This window comes from Corylus avellana, chromosome ca11 (assembly GCF_901000735.1).
Source record: "Corylus avellana chromosome ca11, CavTom2PMs-1.0".
Lineage (NCBI taxonomy): Eukaryota > Viridiplantae > Streptophyta > Magnoliopsida > Fagales > Betulaceae > Corylus > Corylus avellana.
The window spans coordinates 22,095,156-22,109,642 of record NC_081551.1 but is presented as its reverse complement, the minus strand read 5'-3'; the positions used below and the strand labels follow the sequence as shown (position 1 = coordinate 22,109,642).

The window sequence follows — 14,487 nt, the reverse complement described above, 5'->3', positions numbered from 1 at the left end:
TTCGATAAGTAATTAATTTACGTGTCATCTTGCCCTTTCTCCATCAAAATTGTTGCTAATTAAACTCATCCTTATTCTGCTTAAATGGAAGCAGGGGGTTTCAACCCTAAAGTAGAATTAGAAAAGGTGTCATTTATTTAAATTTACACCATTACGTTCTCGCTTGAGCCAACCTTCTACGGAGGTCGCACGAGATTTTTATCCCGCGATTAGTCGCAACCATCTTGTAATTAAGGGTCGTGGGAGATTTTTGCCTCTTGCAAAATCGCATGTCCACACTTCAATTCATAGGCTCTCCTTATTTGCACTCAAGATCATCTCTAAAACCATGCGGCAAAAAAAAAAAATAATAATAATAATAATAATAATAATAATCTAATTACATATAGGCCTTCAATAACATTTTTCGCTTATGTTTTTCATTCTATATTGAAATGAAGATAGTTTATTTTATAACTTTAATTAAATTTTATTATAACATTCAACGATGTAATACGGAGGGACGATGATCCTATTGTGCACAAAAGAATTATATATATATATAAGATTGAAGAATAGTGGAGAGGATCCTATTCCTGTGCAGGCTGTGCACAATCAACCACAAAAGGAGTATGCATATATGTCTTCTTAATTATGAGCTTTTAATTAAGATTTAAGAATGCTGGTAGAGGATTAATAAAAACCCATTGGAATAGGTGTAATTGAATATCTGGCCAAAATTATAAATAGATCGAGAGAGCTACGGCACGTTACACATTTCAATGTCCACATACATTGTCACTTCATGAGTGTGGTGGGGCCTATTAACTCAGACTGTTTTAGAGTCTTCAGCTAGACATAGTAAAAGCTATTTTTGGGATCCCAGTTTGATTATATTGTGATTTGCAGTCAGACGAATTCATTGCAGAAACGTACGACTCTCTCTAATATTCAAAAACTTATGCTAACAAATATACATATATTTATTTATTTATATATATCTATATCTATATATAATGAAAAGTAAATAAAAGGTACGTACTCCGTACAAGGTTGGGTCAGAACTCAGAAGAGAAGAGAAGGGCAGTGGCCAACCGGGGAATCCATGATAGCCAGCCACTCAAATTGATTTTATTTGATTAAAGAAATTAAAACCGAAATTGAAAGTATTTAATTTGAAACCAAAATGAAACCCCACATTCTGGTCAGAGTTGGAGGTAGTTGGCCCGACAAAAGCTGTATTACTTCACATGCTTGGCTGGGCTTTCCCGTGGGACTTCTCTCAGCTCCTCTATCTGCAGTTTTCTTCAAACTCCTCTATTGGTCTCCAAAATTTCACTTATTTGCCTGATTTTTCTCTCTAAAATATTCCGAGGTTCATATATTTTGGTCTTGAAATGTTTCACTTGTTACCATCACGGATGATAGGTGACAGCTTGAATCATTTATTCATTTTAAGTAGTAAAAGTTTTCCTCTGTCACCCTTTACATTGGCAGCTTACTAGTCATGAATACCTTCCTATGATTTATACTTCATAACAGGATCATAGTTCTTATCTTTCTCGTCAACTGCCAAAAAAACTTACCAGCAGCTAAAAGACGCGATAAAACAGTAATAAACACCGAGAAAATATTTTCAGTGATTCTTCATCTAAGAAGGATAGCAAAATCCTTGGACATTTGCATCTAAGAACAAAAGCCCGTGGCAAGCAACCTAAGTCCTTGCCACTTTTGCTAACTTGGTAGGATTTTTTTTTTTTTTTTTTTTTTTTTGAAAGAGCTATCAAGTGAGGGGAATTCATTTGTGTTCTCCAAGGGCATATATACCTCTTGCTCTTGAGGAGGTACCCCAAGCATTTTTCTAATCCAACATTAGGAATGTTAGGATTGTTTGGGACGATGCAATTTAGTGAAAAGTAAATAAACAAACGAGAGAAAATAGAATATAAAAAAATATACGTGATTCAACAATATGTCTGTACCAATAAGAGAGAGTAGCTAATTTCATTACGTCAAAGAATAATAAGTTAGGTTACAACTTATATTAACCGTCTCCCGTTAAAATTCTAACCTAATACATTGAAATTTCCTATATACCCTTACTATATATGCTCTGTTCCGCCCACGTGGCCTTTATGCTAGAGAATTACAAAGTGATTATGCAGAATATGAACCTTAATCTCTAACCGATCGATGATATATATATAAAGGCATCAATTAGTTTTGGGTGACTGGTGGTTACCAAGCTCACAGAATTGAATGATAAATATTATTCTAAACGATTGGTAGCAAATAATGTATTTATTTATCTACGTTATTAATTTATTCTTGGGTTTGGAGGAAAAGGAATATAAGGTGGGGTCCTACAGCATCATAGACGCTCAAAATCAGGATCTTCATATTGTCCAGATTAATCGTCACGCACCATGACTTTCTGCGGAAAAACATAGAGTGGTATATTAATAAAATGGAAATTAATTAATTAATAACAAAAAAAGTTTTAGTTTAATTGCAGTATAATGATGTCTGAAGCAGGAATCACCGAACCTGTGACATGTGAATATCTCCTGCTTTTGCGGCTAGTGGCCTTTCTAACGTGTATATAAAAATTCTTCTTTCTTTTTCCATTCTTCTTTATTTGGGCTGCCTTTTTCATGAGTCAAGAATCAAATATTATTAGTTTATTGACATTAAAGATAAAGTGGTTGTTTTTTTATTATTATTATTATTGGAGGGCTGGGGTGGGGTAAGGCTAGGGATTGGGATTTGAGAGAATCGAGTTTCACTATGCTCGATCTTTTTGTGCCTTCAAAGCTATCTTATTTTACAAGAAAGAAACATAATATGTAGAACATTTTTTAAAGGTAAGCATGAGACTTTATTAATTACACGTCTCGCTATGTTAAATTATTGTTTTTCTTAAAAGTTTAAATTTATAGAAAATGATTAATTTAATTATTTAATTAATATTTTTATTATGACTTAATAAAGAAAGTCCAACATATGAAATATTTAATTAAAATTAAAGGTAAAAGTGAAAACAAGAGAATTTGATGAACTTATTCTAAAAACTTAAATCGATAGAAAATGAATAGTTAAATTGTTGTAAAAGAAATGTCATACATTAAGTAATTAGTGGATCTCATGCACCACTAGCGCTCCGTTCCCCCCGACGGACTCTCCTTTATTGGAATTGCTGTGTTTGTGGACTGGTTGTATTTCTTTTGTTGTTTTATTGTTATTTATCTGTTTTTTCTTTTGTGTTCTGATGTGCTCTTTGTTTTTTTATGGTTTGCTATCTCCCAGTTCTTATGTGGTTTTATCTAGCGGCATAGACTTTTGTAGTTGGTATTCGTTCTTCATCAACGACTCATTTCCAGTTTTCGGCAATACCTCTTTTGTAATAACCATTTCACTATGGTTGTTGTCGTTACTGTTTAGGGCTCTTCATCGAGTCCTTTTACTAGTTGTTAGTTGTTACCGCCTTGTGTGACTCTTAAAAAGGATTGGCTCATTTATGATTCTTTTGAAATCATGAATGAAACCATTACTTACTATTTGTTTATATGTTTGTACTGTCTTTTTCTTTTAGGCTTTGTTATTGAGGTACTCACCCTTTTATAGTTATTTGATTTGTTGTAACCCATTTCACATATTTGAATAGAAGTAATAATAATAATAATTAGTAGAACAAAATTAATAGTGTCAAATTTTTTAAGAAACTAAAAGAACGTAAAGTAATAGATAGGGCATGCGATTAGTGGAGAGAGTGTACGCCAAACAAGACTCAAGTCAATAAAGCTAACTTTAGTTAAAGTGATTTTGATGATTCCCCTAATCCTATACTCCAATTAATAAAACAATAGATAATCACTGAAATCGTGTTTTCCTCGAGAAAAAGATGTGGTTCGGTGGGTTCAATTTCAAATACAGCCAAAAAAACATAAAATTATTTTCAAATAGAAATTTCTTTTAAATTAAGTTAGACAAATATATTTTTTTTTTTTCAATTCTATTTATTAAAAGCATATAATTCTCAATAAAATAAACAAAATAATTTTTTGTTTATTTCAATTTAATAAAATAAACAAAATAAATTTTTTTTATTTTAATTTAATAAAATAAACAAAATAATAGACAAATTAAATTACCAAGGTCGCTAAGCATGGATGTTTTTGCCTTCAAGGATAATGTATAATTTTAAAAAATAAAATAAAAAAAATTAAAGGATTCAAGCAATTTTTTTTTTAAATTAATTTATTAAATTAATATTTCTCTTCAAAAAAATGATTTTTATTTTTTATTTTTTTATTATTATTTTTTTTTTTTATAAATAGTAGTCAATTTTTTTTATTTATTTTTTTTTTTTTTGAGATGGTAAATAGTAGTCTATTTAAACCAATTTGAACGAAAACTTTTTACATTATCCTTGGAGTCAACCAGCAAGAAACTTCCCCCACTACCAAAAATTTACCGTTTATCCAAACGAAGAATCTCGCGCGTACTCCTGCGTATGACATTGACATTACTCTCATAATGAAAAAGCAAATGTCAATTATTAAAGGTTAGGGTCAATAAGTTTAATATATTTATGTTATATTTTCTTACAAATTTAATAGATCAACTATTAGATTTGTGAGATTTATCATTGACTTATGTAGGGTCTATCGTCTACATAAGTCCATAAATTTAATGGATAATTTGTAAGATGAGATGGACAAAATATTAAAAAAAAAAAAAAAAAAAAATTGACTCAAAGCATTTATCTATTGAAAAATATAATATTTTAGAAAGAGTTTTATTTTTGTTTAACATAATTTTTTAAGTATTTTTTAAATTTCTTAACGTAATTTTAACAGATTTTTAATCATTTATAATTATTATTTATTTTGGTATCGGTTAATGGAATTGCCACAAACATTTTGGTTTTTAACATTATTCTTTAAATTACTGTTTATGCGGATAAGAATCAATAAATTTAATAATTTAATTAATATTTTAACAAGTTTGAGTTCAATATATGAAATATTTAATCCAGATAAAAAGTAAATGACTAAATGATGGAGGCATGGTTGAAAACCATAAATTTTACTATGATACATGGGTTGTTTTGAATTTTTAAATTTATAAAAATATATATATATATATATATATATATATAATTAATTTAACTATTTAATTAATATTGTACCATATATAAGATTTGATGGAAAAATCGAATGAAACTTTGGTAAAATTTTACTACTAGTGGTAATTTTTAAGTATTAACCGTGCCTGACTTGCTTCAGCGTGTTTCATATTCATGTCGGCTTGTTCACATAAAAGAAAGCTGTCTTTGCTTAGCTTTGCTTTGCTTTTTGTTCGGTCTCTGATTTCTTCGGCGACAACTCAGGTTCCCTCCACCTTGATCTTCTCCAGCTCGGACCCCAATATACTACACACCCTTTCTCTTCCTTTCCATTTCTCAGCTTGCCGTCCATTTTTCACCACCGGTAACTTATTCGGTCACCGCCACGTTCGGTGACACTCTAACCCCAGTTGTTTGCAGACGATTTCTGGTTCCTGAGCTTGGGGGATTTGGATTCCGAGGTGGGATTGAATTGGAATTGGAATCTCTTTGTCATAGTTCTTTATTTTCCGCAGTTGCTGATTCGAATCTTCAGCTGCAGAAAATCTGATTTGTAGGTTCTTTAGGGGAGTTTATTCTGGGAATTCAAAGTTATTATCAGTGAGCTTTGAGCTGTGGGTGCGAATTCTCTCCAATTTTTGAGCTCTCTCTCTCTCTCTTTACCTAAGAGAAATAGGTGGAAAGAGTCACTTTTTCTCTGCTGGGTTTCTTTAAGCTGGGGAAGCTGCATAGTTAAATGCTTCGGGAGATAGCTAGTAGTGGCTTCTGTTTTGCAGTAGGGAGATGGGGTTTGATTGCTAGGATTCAATGTGAATAGGGCGGACTTTGTATCGGGCATAGAAGGAGATTCTTAAAGTCCCTTTTGGTAATTGGGCAATGGGTTTCAACTAGAACTGTTTGAATGGTGTATATCTTAGTGGAACTGAGCAGGTGATTGAATTTCTTCTTCATATTTCAATTGGCTCCTTCACATCTGTCAGAATGAAGGCTCCCCCAAATGCGTTTCTGCCAAATTCTGGAGAAGGTCTACTTACTTGATTCCACTTCTATGGTTTCAATTTGTTACTATATATATATATATATATATTTTATGTTATAGCTGTTTGTTTGAATTTTTCTCCTTGGAAATTCTTGTGCGGTTTAAACTGATTTTGATGCTTCAGTGTTATTCTCAGCATGTAAGGTTTATATAAGAGTAGGTTTTTCGCTATGGTCCTATGGAGTAATGGATTCTTGTGGTGGAGTTTTCTTTTGTCTTGCTCTTATAAAAACAAAAACAAAAAAACAAAAAAACCAAGATTATCTGATGCTGCAAGCATGAACTGTATACAAATGGACTCCAGTTTGTTGTGAATACCCTGTGTCCGGATTTCGATCGTGAATTCCAGGGTTTCTCTTGGACAACACCCCCCCTCTTCAAGTTCTTTAATTGCTGAATTAACACTGAAGATTTTTCATATTTTTAATTTATTCAATTTTGGTTCTATTACGTCTGTATTTTTTAAGTTCACCATATAGCTTAAACCATTTTATTTTAATTGTTTTGTAGAACGTATAAAATGTGATGATATTTAGGTTGATCTCCCTCTCTGCCTCTCTGTTTAGATGTGCCTTTGAACAACTTAATGTGAAATGATTACCAAATTTCAAAATATGTTGTTGATGATTTGCTGTGATAAGCTGGGAAAATGTAGAAGCATGACTTCGAAACATAAAAACGTTTCCCTTTATTTGGAATGCAGAGTTCTGATCACCTGTGAGTACTAAAGCCACTGAGAGATCATTACATAGTAGAAAACTGATTTTCTATTCTGTATTTTTTTTTTTCCTTCATTTGCTAGCATTTTCCTTTGGCGTATCAGTAACCAGATAAATCAAAATGAAGGTCCTACAACAATGGCAACAAAGAAAACAAGCAGGCTATTACGAGACCCTTTGGCTCTCACTGATATTAAAGATTATTTGTTAATACAATAAATACTTTTCAATATTTACGTCTTTGAGTCAACTATAATTTTAAGTATTTAATTGCAAAAACCAGAACCTGTTATCTTTGTGGTTTAGCAATTATGAGGCCTTCCTCAGTGTTTTTATTTGATCCCAGTTATTGGAATACTCTCTCCTAAAAATTTATGAGAGCATGGAATTAGTTTGGCTGCGCCCCCACAACTATCTTAATATCAGGGTCTTGCAGTAATGATTGTAATGGGAAAGTGTGAAACAATTTGTCTAACCCTTGAGCTTAATAGCAGCTTTTTAGCCCCTGCCTTAGGTAACAATTTCTCCTACAGTTCTCTAACCCTTGTGCGTTTTTGCAAATCTAAATGAGTTGTTTAATTAATTTCCATATCTGAAATTTGAAATTCTTTTATCTAAGTTTCATAGGAAATAAAATTAGTATGAACTATTTGAGCAATTGACATTTATAGTTCTCTCACGATTTCTGAGGTTTTGTATGATGGTGATAACATTTTGTTTGGATTGAGAACAGGGGAGAGGAAGAGTATTAATTCAGAGTTGTGGCATGCTTGTGCGGGACCTCTGGTTTCTTTGCCTCCAGTTGGAAGTCTTGTAGTTTACTTTCCTCAAGGCCACAGTGAGCAAGTATGCCACTTTTTTCCCCCTTTCTCCCTCTTTTACTTCTATTGGAAATGCAACAATTTTGGGATTCTGGATTTTGATGGAGGTTTCTGGCCACTGACTTTTTCAGGTTGCAGCGTCAATGCAAAAGGAGACTGATTTCATACCCAACTACCCTAATCTTCCTCCAAAGCTGATTTGCATGCTTCATAATGTCACATTGCATGTATGAGAGTATCCACAGTAACACTATTGTTTTAAATTAGTGAAATCTTATTGGATTCTTATGCATGTGTCTACATTTTGAATCAGGCTGATCCTGAAACTGATGAGGTTTATGCACAGATGACCCTTCAACCCGTAAACAAAGTAGGTCAGCTATTCAATTTGAAAATTATAATATCCATATTGGCACACTTCTCTTTTCACATGTAATCATGTGTGCATATATAGAACATTGTTTGAAATGGCTGTTCTACAGTATGACAAGGAAGCATTACTGGCATCTGATTTGGGCCTCAAGCAAAGCAGACAACCTTCTGAGTTCTTCTGCAAAACTCTTACAGCTAGTGATACCAGCACACATGGTGGATTTTCAGTACCTCGTCGAGCAGCTGAGAAGATCTTTCCACCTCTAGTTCGTACCAGTTTTTGAAATTTTAATTTGTGATTTCCATTAGAGAATTCCATCTTGTACATTCAGTATCTATCTATCTCTCTAAGTGATCGCCATTTTTTTTAAAATAGGATTTTTCAATGCAACCCCCAGCTCAGGAGTTAGGAGCTAGAGACTTGCATGACAATTCGTGGACGTTCAGGCATATTTATCGCGGTATGGATCCTTTCAACACATTCATCCTCTCCCTTTTTCCCTCTCATTATGCTGCTTATTTATAATCTATTAATGTTTTCTTCTAGATCGTTTGTTCCAAACGAAGAATTTGCATTGGATATTTGTATGGGTTGGATTATTGAAGGCAGGTATAATAATACATTAAAATTGCATAGTGCTTTAATTGCAGGCCAACCAAAAAGGCACCTGCTGACTACAGGTTGGAGTGTCTTTGTTAGCACAAAAAGACTCTTTGCTGGAGATTCTGTTCTTTTTATAAGGTATAAAACAGAGACGTAATAAGCTAGATTATTTTCCCTTCCATTACTAAGCTGAAATAATCCTGTTCTGTGTAGAGATGAAAAATCCCAGCTTCTTCTGGGCATAAAGCGTGCGAATAGACAGCAGCCAGCTCTCTCTTCATCAGTCATATCCAGTGATAGCATGCATATTGGAATTCTTGCTGCTGCAGCTCATGCTGCTGCAAATAACAGTCCATTTACTATATTTTACAACCCAAGGTACTGCTGTAAGAGTTTTTAAGTTGTCATTATTATTATGTGATAAATACAATTTTATAATTTTTCAATGACAGGTTCTGACAAAATACATTTAATTTTGACAGGGCCAGCCCTTCTGAGTTTGTGATTCCCTTAGCCAAGTATAATAAAGCAATGTATACCCAAGTTTCACTTGGCATGCGATTTAGAATGATGTTTGAGACTGAGGAGTCAGGAGTACGCAGATACATGGGTACAATTACTGGTATCAGTGATTTGGATACTTTGCGATGGAAAAATTCACAGTGGCGCAATCTTCAGGTATTCTTTAGCATATGTAAGTTGGTTTTTAATAGAATCCATGGCACCTGTTAACAAGCAATAATATGTTACGGTGTTGTGCCTTCTAGGGAGTGTATTCACTACTTATTTTCTTAGGAATTAGCTTTGTAGTTGCAACATGCATTTAGTAGGTGTAGATAATCTATATAAGGCATTTCAGGATGTTTCCAAGTTATATGGACTTGGCAACAAGGTAATTTCTTTACCTGGCCTAGTTCTTTAAATATATGCTAGTGTTGGGGGTTAAGTCGTAGTCCGTCATGCTGCTTAATTTTAGACCTCTAGAGTGCATTGTGGTTTTAAATGTCAATCATTCTGGGTCCATTTAAGGGTGTACCCCTCCATGCCATTGAAATAGCTCTTTAGTTGGTATGTTGAAGTCAAAATTTATGGGCATTGTTAACTTTCTGTATCAGCTGACCTAGTTGATCAATGTTCACATTTTTTACAGGTTGGATGGGATGAATCAACAGCTGGTGAACGACCAAGCCGAGTTTCGATCTGGGAAGTTGAACCTGTTGTAACTCCTTTCTACATATGTCCACCTCCATTTTTCAGACCTAAGTTTCCCAGACAGCCAGGGATGCCAGGTAAACTGTACCCCCACCCTTCCTTCTAAAAGTGGCGTTACAGTGTGTGGAAGGTGGATTACCTTTGAGAAATATGATTTCATGCCTAATACAGAAATTGTAAACAAAGTAGTTCTTGTAAATGAGCAATGCATCTAAGAGCTGTATTAGGCACCTTAATAAAATGGTTAAAGAAACTTGGTCATTCTGGATCTAACATGATGGAAGGGATGAATTTTGGTTTGGATGTGAGTTATTTTTTATGAAATTTTTAAGAACCGAATTTATGTTGCTTTGTTCATCATTATTGCAAATTGGTACCCTAATCATCCTCGGTGCTAAACATGGTACTTAAAATTAACTTATAGTAACAACATGAGATTCTCTCTCTCTCTCTCTCTTCCCCCCCACCGCCACCCCCACCCCGTCCCCCATCCCCCTGGGGGGTGGAAAAAATCGGTTTTTCTTTGGCTCAATTAAAAGTTGGACTGTGTATATGGTGTGTGTGGATCTGTTTAGTTTCAAAATTGTTTTAGAATCTCTCCAAGAACAATGAACTACTACCTGCCTTCTGAAAATCGTGGGTCATTAGGCTTATATAGGTTAGGTGAAAACTAAATTTTAAAAGCTAAGTCGGCCTACAATTAAAACTGTATGCAGCCGTTACGATCAATTTAAGTTTGATCGAACTTTAGGGTTTCAATTTCGATCGAACAAACTACAATCGAAGCTCTCGGATTTTTGTTTGGAAACATGATACACACTTCAATTGAATGAACTTCAATCGAACTTGCAATCAAACCTTTATGAAATTTGTATGTGAACTGTTTGCATCACTTCAATTGATCCAATGCGACCGAAGTCTTCAAATCTTCAATTCCTGCTTTTCTTAAACCCCATTTTATACTGATTCAACCCTAAACCAAAACCTAAAGTAATACAACCCTGACCACATGTTTTGACACCTAACTTGTCAACATTGAACTTAACAGTCTGCAAACTCAAAGGACTATCACTTGGCAAAATCACTTAACAGTTTGCAAAACCTCCCCTGCCATATGTTCCATAATTGTAATCTTTGGAAGTGCTTTTACAGATGATGAGTCTGACATAGAGAATGCTTTCAAGAGAGCCATGCCCTGGCTTGGCGATGAATTTGGCATGAAGGATGCCCCTGGCTCAATCTTTCCTGGTTTGAGTTTGATGCAGTGGATGAGCAGGCAGCAAAATAATCAGTTTTCAGCTGCTCAATCTGGATTTTTCCCATCCATGGTTTCTTCAACTGCCCTGCACAATAACCTTAATGCTGATGATCCATCTAAATTATTGAGTTTTCAAGCCCCTGTCATGTCTTCACCAAGTCTCCAGTTTAACAAAGCCAATCCACAAAACCAAGTCAGTCAATTGCAACAGCCTCCTGTCACATGGCCCCAACAGCAGCACCTCCAGCAATTATTGCAGAATCCTACTAACCAACAGCAGCTGCAGCAACATCAGCAACATCAGCAACAGCAGGAACTACAACAGCTGCCACAGCAGCAGCAAGTGCAGCAACAGCTGCCACAGCAGCAGCAACTACTGCAACAGCAGCCTCATCAGCAACTACAGCAACAGCAGCCTCATCAGCAACAGCAGCCGCATCAGCAACTACATCAACAGCAGCCCCAACAGCAACGGCAGCAACAACTGCAACAGCAACAGATATGTCATCCGGGTCTTGTAAATAATGGTGGTGTTGCTCCTAACCAGATCCCAAGTCAGAGTTTGCAGCAACCAGTTCTATACTCTCAGCTTCAACAACAGCAAATACTGACAGGCAATACCCAATCTCAGCAGAGTATCCACTCTAACGGTAAAAGTTCATTGCAGTTGACATCTCTACCTCAAGACTCACAGTTTCAGCAACAAATTGAACCGCAAGCAAGTCTCTTACAAAGGCACCAGCAGCAGGCGCAATTGCAACAGTCCCCACTGCAGTATTTGCAGTTGCAACAGAGCCTGTCACAGAGAGCACAGCAGCAGCCACAAGTGCAACAGTTGTCACAGCAAGGCCTTCCGGAGCAACAACTTCAGTTACAGTTGCTACAGAAATTGCAACAGCAACAACAGCAGCAGCAATTGCTCTCCCCACCAAGCTCACTTTTGCAGCCTCAGCTGCTACACCAACAGCAGCCCAATCAGCAAAATCAGCAAGTACAACAACTTCCTTCGTCTCAACATCCGCAGCAACAGCTAAGCAGCAATAGCTTCTCAACAGAGAAGCTTCTCAATGGTAATAGCTTCTCAACTTCTGCACTGATGCAATCTCAACAGATTCATGTGAACCAGCCCCAGAGCCAGCAGAAGCCACTTACAGCAATCGGAGCCCATTCTGGTCTTACAGAAGGAGATGCTCCTTCTTGTTCAACCTCACCTTCTACTAATAATTGCCAGGTTCCCCCATCCAACCTCCTGAACAGAAACCAACAAGGACAAGCCATATTACTGGGGGATTCATTGGTTGAGCCTGCAAGTAATCTGATTCAGGAGATGCAGTGCAAATCTGATATACAGATCAAACACGAGTTGCCCTGCTCAAAAGGACCAGACCAGCTAAAATATAAAAGTACCATCACGGATCAGTTGGAAGCATCCTCTTCTGGAACATCATATTGTCTGGATGCTGGTACCATCCAGCAGAACTTCTCAATCCCCACCTTTGGTCTAGATGGTGATGTCCAATCGCATCCTCGGAACAATCTCCCATTTGCAGCTAATGTTGACGGATTGGCGCCTGACACTTTGTTGTCAAGGGGGTTCGACTCTCAAAAAGATCTTCAGAACTTACTTGCTAATTATGGTGGTACTCCAAGAGATATTGATGCAGAGTTGTCCACTGCTGGGATCAGCTCTCAGTCATTTGGGGTGCCAAACATGCCTTTCAAGCCTGGATGTTCAAGTGATGTTGCTATCAACGACACTGGAGTTTTGAGCGGCGGATTGTGGGCTAACCAGAATCAACGAATGCGAACATATACAAAGGTTTATTGATTTACTTATTCTCTTTGCTTTAGAAATGCTTTACAAAGCAAGGTAGATTTTACTCTTTTAACTTTAGCATTGGTTAGGTGCAACAATATATTCTGCAAGTCAGTGCAGCCTTATTACCAAAAAGAGTCTCTGTTGATACCCAACTGTGCTAGCCTTCATTCAAAGTGGATCTGCATGCTTCATTACGTTTCCTGAGTGTACGAGTCTCCAGAGTTATTTGAAATAATGCAATCTTATGCAGCAAGATGTTCTGCTTTTAAAGTCAAATATCACTGTGTGTCTGCTAAAATTGAGCTCTTATGCATGTTTCAGTGAAAGCATGTGATGCAGTTGCCATTTACTGTCTATAGCAATTATTACTTTACCTATTTTGAGTGGGAATGAGTGCTTTAGATTAGAACTTCAAATACACACGGCACAGTTCCAATGACATTCTCTAAATGCCTAATAATGCTTTATTCTTGAAGGTTCAAAAGCGTGGCTCTGTGGGGAGATGTATTGATGTAACACGTTACAAAGGGTATGATGAGCTCAGGCGCGATCTTGCCCGTATGTTCGGAATTGAAGGGCAGCTAGAAGATCCACAACGGAATGACTGGAAACTTGTTTATGTGGATCATGAGAATGATATTCTTCTTGTTGGTGACGATCCTTGGGAGTAAGTTCAGCACCCCATGTACACTTTAGTTACTTCATTTTGATTTTCCAGTTTATTTTTTTACTAGTCATTCTCTAATTGCCCTTCAGGGAGTTCGTAAGTTGTGTTCAGAGCATAAAGATATTATCATCTGCTGAAGTACAGCAGATGAGTTTAGACGGAGATCTAGGCAATGTCCCTGTCCCAAATCAAGCCTGTAGTGGGACTGACAGTGGTAATAATGCATGGAGGTATGATGATAACTCTGCTGCCTCATTTAATCGATAAGGGTTCTCAAGAATGCGTTAAGAATGCGGTTTTCTGGCACGGATCATGGTTTGTTTAAGATTTTATCTGAGAATCTAGTTGGCTTCTCCCAGCTCTAACAGGAGATGTGGAGGGAGCCTATTCCCTCTCCCCCCCATAAAATATAAGTAGTTACTTGGTAACAGAACAACATTGCTATCGAGCCCTGGAATGATGTCATTGATTCTTACCATATAAAAAAAAAACACCAAGTTCTACAGGGGAAGCTTTTCGTAAATGCTGGTGCTGACCTTGAGCTCAAGCCGACATTCATCCAATGCTTGATCCTTGCACCTGCTTTTGTAGCTACTGTTAGCTTGAAGGGGCGATATTTTTCGGCAAGATGCATCAAGAAAAAGCGGATGAGATGTATAATATGATCCTTAACCCTTTCTTAATTAATTTGACATTCACTTTAGTGGCTATTTGTATATTGCTAAGACAGACAAATGCGCAACAGAATGTGCAGTAGCTGTAGTATGACTTCCGACCAGACATATTATGCACCATGTATGGTGCCATTTGTAAGTTTTGTAACCCGTGCTTGCTATTTCCCACGAGATAATTACTGGGCAGTTTCATCA

General features: G+C 36.1%; 1 protein-coding gene across 1 annotated transcript; it reads left to right on the top strand.

Moving 5' to 3' along the window:
* Positions 1 to 5,304: 5,304 nt before the first annotated feature.
* LOC132166648 (auxin response factor 19-like) lies at positions 5,305 to 14,487 on the top strand. The gene is made up of 13 exons (XM_059577498.1): positions 5,305 to 6,131; positions 7,599 to 7,711; positions 7,818 to 7,913; positions 8,000 to 8,056; positions 8,169 to 8,324; positions 8,435 to 8,519; positions 8,710 to 8,800; positions 8,876 to 9,040; positions 9,145 to 9,340; positions 9,813 to 9,951; positions 11,027 to 12,951; positions 13,428 to 13,618; positions 13,708 to 14,487. Exons 1-13 carry the CDS (start codon positions 6,089 to 6,091, stop codon positions 13,883 to 13,885), a joined length of 3,435 nt encoding a protein of 1,144 aa, XP_059433481.1. The 5' UTR covers positions 5,305 to 6,088; the 3' UTR covers positions 13,886 to 14,487.

Excerpts from the sequence above, each read along its gene's own strand:
- LOC132166648 (XM_059577498.1), top strand. The coding sequence starts at position 6,089 with ATGAAGGCTCCCCCAAATGCGTTTCTGCCAAATTCTGGAGAAG. Across the intron at positions 8,057-8,168 it reads CCCTTCAACCCGTAAACAAA|TATGACAAGGAAGCATTACT; the intron begins GTAGGTCAGCTA and ends GCTGTTCTACAG. Across the intron at positions 9,952-11,026 it reads CAGACAGCCAGGGATGCCAG|ATGATGAGTCTGACATAGAG; the intron begins GTAAACTGTACC and ends GTGCTTTTACAG.